General features: G+C 37.1%; 1 protein-coding gene and 1 pseudogene across 1 annotated transcript; both read right to left on the reverse strand.

Annotated features, from left to right (window-relative positions):
- Window positions 1–565: 565 nt before the first annotated feature.
- Window positions 566–3,190, reverse strand: LOC113316262. The gene is made up of 3 exons (XM_026564479.1): window positions 3,108–3,190; window positions 2,118–3,002; window positions 566–770 (listed from the first exon to the last, which is right to left on the reverse strand). The coding sequence occupies exons 1-3, from the start codon at window positions 3,188–3,190 to the stop codon at window positions 566–568; spliced, it is 1,173 nt and encodes a 390-aa protein (XP_026420264.1).
- Window positions 3,191–5,603: 2,413 nt separating this feature from the next.
- Window positions 5,604–6,576, reverse strand: LOC113316263 (annotated as a pseudogene).
- Window positions 6,577–6,949: the final 373 nt, after the last annotated feature.

The following is a 6,949-nucleotide window of genomic DNA, read 5'->3' on the forward strand; positions in this document are numbered from 1 at the left end:
GTTGGATATAGGTCGGTGAGGTGATTTTGAGTTTTTTGGATAACTCACGCCAAAAGAAAGTCGGTGGAGGAAGTTGGTTTTATCCCAACTTTTTTAGTCGGTCACCAAGTTAGATTAGGATTAAGAGTTAAGATAACTCTTAATTAGCTTTCTTGATCCTAAAGACTAGGAACTTATTAGCTAAGTTATGGAACCCTAATCCCTATCTATGTGTATATAAATAGCCTAGTAGAGAACCTAGAAAAACACACAAAAAAAATCTTCTTTCTCTCTTAGGGTTTATTTGTTTTCTCCCAAACGATAATATATAAATCTCTTATTTTTCCCGAGGATTCAACCTCGTTAAATTCTCGTCTCTTTTCTTCTTTAGTTTGTGTTATTTGCAATATTTGGAGTACCATTGTGTAGCTGTGCAAATCGCTTCCGCGGGGTTTTAGCGCAACGGATTGAAACAATGTGGATGACCACTAAGGAATAACAGAAGTTTGCATAGCCCCCAATTATCAACGATAACATATATAGCTTTACCAGTGAACTTGTATCCCTCTTTCTAAACAGCATCACCTCATTTAACAGTAGTAAGGATGCAGTCCGTTGCACTTCTACTGTGAGCTGTGTAAACTGGAGCAGGACATCTGAATAATAAGAAATGACAGTGTTGGCTATTTCCAATAGGATGACCAGCTGAAGTATTACCGTTCTCATCACCATAGCTCCACGTAGCTCTGTAAACTGCATCAGATGACAACTTTTGCATCTCTTGATAATTCCTGTAATACTGTAACCTCGTCAACAAAACAGTGAGGTGCTACTACCTTATAGTTGCAGAACTAAGCTTATACCGGTTCACCAACAAAAGTTCAAGATCAACACTATTAGTAATAACCAACAAAAAAAAATGCCCAAAAGAAAAACCAGATTAAAAAAACAATAACTCCAACAATCAACACAGGCCCACAGGTGCACAAATCTGACAATTGTATGCATGGCCTATCTATTCCATTAAACATGAAAGTTTTCCGTAAATTCGGACCAAATAGTTTGACAAATCCACAAATGTGCCTAACCTCAGTAAGCCACTAAACCGAAAATCAAAGTACCTAGGGAAGTATCATAGGGGTCTATTGCTAACACCTCGAAAATATCAAGCGTGACCATGGAGAGAGTAGAACTATTCAGGGTTGCGAACCCACATACCAAGCAGGTACGTCTTTGTAGATATCTTTTAATAATGCAGTATCCATCAAGAAAAGAGGGTAGAAGACTTAATATTTCAGATGAAAAATGACATGATAAACAAACCTAAAGATTTTAGTGTTGCAGTAACGAAAAAAAGTACGAAATTTCAGGGTAATCAAACCCCTCCAATTTGGATACTACATCACTCTAATTCCAGTATATCCCTCTACAGTATTTCATAATGAAGGTTTCTCCCTCTTTCTAAACAGCATCACCTCATTTGCATACCGTCACAAGGTTCTGCGTATCAGTGTTCTTATGAAATTATAAAACAACTTCTCTGATATCCTTAACAAAGACAACTTTTCTGTTGTTTCCTATCCAAAGTACTGTTTTTCTTTGAATCAACAAATTCAGGAACTCAAAATGCACAGTAAATATCAAAACGATAGCATTATAAGGATAATAGCTTGAGTATAAAGAGCTGATTAAATTTTCTCGAAGGGTTAGGAGCTTAGGATTATTGGGAAAGCTTTCAGATTTCTACAATGTTTCCTGCATTTACTTCTCAGACACCGATTTTAATTTCTTATAAAAGGAAATAAGTATACTAAGTTAGCATTACATTTCCCCACTAAGACTAACTTAAGTAAATTACAAAATGCAGAATGAACATGGCAACAAAAAGCTATAAGAGTAATCCATCCATGATATTATATCAGCACACACTGTCTATTGATTAGATTCAGAAGATGGCTTGTTATCAAATTTTAAAATGCTTAAGATTTTCATTTAATGATCATTACACTTACCTACTCCTTCTGAGGCTCCGGCTTCTTCAGTTAATCACTGTTCTCTTCCTCCTCACTTGAACTTATCATTTCACAGAATTCCATTGTTTTTGTATTCATTTCTCCTAATAATTCAATGAAACTAACGTATTCTTATGAGGAATCGCTTCACAAATTGACTTGCCAAAACTGATATTGATTTTGGCAGACGAAGCTTTTGGATCGTAACTATAATAAATTTTACTTTTCCCATAGCACAAAAGCCTACCACTCTTCGTGAACTCGAATGGCCGTGAAATTTCATTGTCAAAACTAAACACTTTAATCCAGTTGAAGTCATCATTATCTTCATTCTGCTTTAATAACCATATGTCACAATCACCAGAATCGTAATAATGAGTAGCACTTAGAAAATCACCTAAAACCCCTAATCTAGTAGAGATATATGAATCATCAGTTTGTGTCAAATAAGGTGGTGATGGTGGAAGTTGGCTAGGCTTTTCATCAGCCAAATGGAAAGCAAGAACAGTGCATGTGGTTCCAGTGTTGTGCTTCCAAAAAAGAGCTCCATTTGCAAACATAGCAGCATTGTGTGAAAATCGTTTCATTCCGATGTTGATCGTTCCCACATTTCTCCATCCACTGACACTCCCAAGAGTGTACACCTGAACAACTCCAATTCCAATTTCTTCATTTAGGTTTCTCTTTTTCGAGTTATATATCCTAACAACCTTGTAGTCATTGAACGAACGAATGTGACCAAATCCAGTCCACCAGGAAGATTCTTTAAATCTTGGAAGGATAACATATTCTATGGTGATTGGATTACAGATATGAGCAGGTCCAAAATGCCATTTACCAATTTCGTCTCTAAGCCATGCATCGAACCAAATAAGGCCATTGCATGATCCATTAAAATAATAATCGTCAAATGGAGAGCTTAAATTCATCCTTCTTCTTCTGTTAAAGGGTGCCTCCTGACAATTATCATCATATTCACTATAATAAAATGCTTTAAGCCCTAGTACATGACTATAAAAGATACAGCTTTACTTACCAGAATCATTGAGATGATTCAAGTGCATCTGTGCCAAGGATGGATGCCGAACAAGATCTCTCCAGGCTTTAGAGACTAACTTGCATCCCAGAACAGATTCAGTTGGTAAAGGACTTAAAATGTCAAACATGATCTCGTAAGGAAGCATATTAAAGTTCCCCATTGGAACTCTAAGTTGAGATAGAAGGGATCTGCAGAAGAAGAAGAATTGAGAAAGTTAGGGTTTCAAGGAGAACGGGGGTTTTGGTTGATGAAACTGGATGCTGATAAATTAAAGGAAACGAAATGGTCAAGGGGTAAACAAAAATATCGTCAGCGTCAGGATTATGCCATAGGGTAGTCAATTGAGTGAGGGGCCTTGGGGAGTGTCTACTGTGAAATGGGCCACGGTGGAATGGGCATGTGGCATCTACCGAACTACTCCTTTAGTTTTTGCTCTGCAACCCTATCTATCCTAAAAACAGACAGTTATCTTCATATAGAAAACAGTTATCTTCATCTTCTCTGTTCGGATTTTGATTTCTTTTAAGATCTGGCTAGATTAGCTTATCCTACATTATATGTAAGTAAATAAATTGCAGTTCAGCAATGCGTATTAGGTTTTTCTGTTTATATTTTCTAATAAATATGGCAAATTACTGCCGTTGTTATTTTCTACGCACTCTCAGAGTGAGGGATCTGTTGGTGGTGCATTAATGCTTGGAAGGAATCGTGGATCCCCAATCAACTGCATCATCTGTTCCCATATCCGGATATTATGCATGGAAATATTCACATAGTGGCTCCTCTATTTTTAGAAGATAGTTATTCATGGAATGAAAATGAGAATAATTCCTTAAGAGTGATTCTGGGTATCTATATTAATGGTGAAGATGAGAATAATTCCTTAATCTGGAACCGACCTTTTAATGGAAAATACTCAACCAAATCTTGTTACAAGATACATGCAAAAAATATTCGGATTTCTTAATGAATTTCTATGGAGAAAGCTTTGGTTTTTTACTTTCATTTCGCCTAAGATTATGCCGTTTATGTGGAAAGTACTCCATAATGGCTTACCGGTTAAGCATAACATCAAAAGATTCAATACTCATATACGCTGTGTAAGCAAGATGTCCATGAAGAAACAATTGAACATATGTTCTTCAATTGTCCTTGGGCTATAAGAGTATTCATGTATTCTGCTTTGGAATTTTGGATGCAAATGGAAGTGAATAATCCTAAAACTATTATCTTGAAATGGATTGGTGATCAACAGATTCAAAAACTTCATTATGGTGCATGGAATGTATCAAGGAACATATGGGATAATCGTCCTTACATCATCTATCAATATTGGAATGTTCTGGAATTTGGCTACTGCAAGACTAAAGTTGATCCAGCATTCATCCCAAATCAAGTTGATGCAAGGGCAATCACGCAGAATCATTTGGGTTTATCTGAAGGATGTGGTACAAATACTGTTGATGCAACTTCGACACTTACGTCAGGGATAAATGCTGTTATTCTTGGTTTGACGTTGGCAAAGAGATTGATCCTAACAAAGATCATTGTGGAGGGAGATGCTTCAAATGTAACCAAAGCTTTCACGGAAGATGCAAGTGAAATACCATGGACAGCAAAATCTTTGATTCTCAGGATTAAAGTAGAAGCTGAGACCTTTCAGAATGTCAAGTTTGTTTTTATTCCTAAATGTGTCATTGTTTTAACGCATAAACTTTGTCAATTTGTAAAGCGCGATTCTGTAATAGGCTGGTGGGAGTATGATTCTCCACCTAAATGCATCTCTTCAAACCTCAATTTAATGAGGTAGTCTTAATAAAGCTTAGGGCTCTTCGAGCCCTTTATCCTTCAAAAAAAAAAAGAGAAGAATTCTGCACCATCAAAGAATGATTTAATCTTGGCTTGCTACAAGATTTTGATTCATATGTTTTTCAAGTTATGCAAATGCACGTTACGAGTCTTTGTCTTGGTTTTCATTCGAAGGACATTTTTTTTTTAAACAAGCTCGCAAGGAGATTTTATTGAAAATGAACGTAAAACGACATGCTATTAACTTATCTGAATCTGTAGGAAGGAAGAGAAGAAATATCACTTCCCATGGCAGATCCAATAAACGAAGGTGGTTGATCCCACCATTGAGACCCTGAAGTTGCACCCCATTTAGCTAGTAAATCCGCTACCGAATTTGATTCTCTAGAAATATGTGAGAATCTGAATTGAATTTAAGATAAGTATCTTAAACAATTCTCCCAATGAACTAAAAGCCTCCAAGGAACCAAAGATGAGTTGGACAGCTTCCTTTTAACTAAAATTGGAATATATTAGCCTCCAATAAAAACAGTGCGCGTGTACTATATGCTTCAATATGATTATTTGATTGATCATGAAAAAGAACCCCATGAAAAGTGTTTAGGTCACTGAAAATTTTATTATTTTTGTTGTTGCAGGAGATGATGAGCGACCCTCTTTCCATGCACTCTTGATATGAGTGTCTATGAGCTGATTGGCTAATAGATCAATCAAATTACACATAAGAGGAGCATTTTCGCTAACAATCACTCTATTAAAGAGAATCAAAAGAGATTAGTGTGTTCATTCGTCAGCACTTGGTTTTCCTGGGAAGCAGTAACAATATCTTCATCATCAGGCATAGCTTCACCATTCAAATCAAGATCATCAGATGATCTTTTCCACTCCGGAGTATTGGGACAAATAACATTACTGGGCTTCCTCTCATGATAGAATGCGTACAGTGCATCAACGTAATCCTGTTTATAAATTCCTGGAGGGCGTGCATTATGAAAAGCTCCAATTGCCTTTTCGACAGACAATGGCGTTGATCGCATGAGGAAATGAACAATCATGAAACCCGTACGGTTATGCCCATGAGTACAATGAACTAGGATATACTTGTTGGATTCCCTCTGTCGTCGGGAATAGAATTTTAAAACCTCGTAAAAAAATGTATTCACAGACTCGGGATCGGGTACTGAATCCCTACCCTTGCATGCAATCTTAACATGGTTAATACCCATTTTTCTCCAATCCGAAGGTTGATAATAGCGGGTGGTATTGGTCAGATCAATGACTAAACCAACTTCTCTTCCTAAAATTTTTTGCTGGTGAAGAACTTGCTTCAAAGAGTATCTTTTACCAGGAAATATGCACTCATTGAATGTTTCTCCCAGAGGAACTTTAGAAGGAATTATGTACCCTATGCAATCACCAGAAGCAGGGAAATCCAGCCAACCAGGGGGCAGCTTGTTTTTATCGTAAAATCTTGTCTCGTTAATGACAGGTTCTCTCCTTGGTTGGTTTGGACCCTCATCTGGGAAATGTCTTTTTAAGCGTTGCCGTCTCTTTCTTCACGCTCTCTGTGCATTGTCTCAACTGCAGTCTCTATGTGCTCCTCATGTGCAATATCCTCTTCGACTTGTGCTGAAAATATCTCTTCTTCCTCTTTATCATCTTTAGGTAACGAGGAAGCATTCAAATCCATAGAAATAATCATCCAACATCAACTAAACTACATTCGCTTAAAAGAAATCGTGGTAAATATAGAGAACCGAACTAGGGTTTTGCTGCTATTGAGACAGAAAGAGAAAACCCAGCAGTCAATCTGAGAAGGGAAGCCTGTCTGCTTAAGGAGGCCTTAGGAAATCACATCGGTTTTATAAAGTGCTTTGTTGCCTAATTTAAGGTTTAAGGGATCTTAAGGAAATCAGGACTCCTCTAATTTTAAGAAATCCCGGTCGCTACAGCTGCTTAGAAAATCAACTAAGGTTTAGGGTTTCCTGATTCGGCTCTAACAATCAATCGATTCATTCCAACTCTATAAATAGTAGCGTTTGCATAAGGTGCGTTTCAGTAGATTAACGGGGACATTGGGTTTTAGCGTATACTAGAGAGCATTACCAAA

This window comes from Papaver somniferum, chromosome 10 (genome assembly GCF_003573695.1).
Source record: "Papaver somniferum cultivar HN1 chromosome 10, ASM357369v1, whole genome shotgun sequence".
NCBI classification, from domain to species: domain Eukaryota; kingdom Viridiplantae; phylum Streptophyta; class Magnoliopsida; order Ranunculales; family Papaveraceae; genus Papaver; species Papaver somniferum.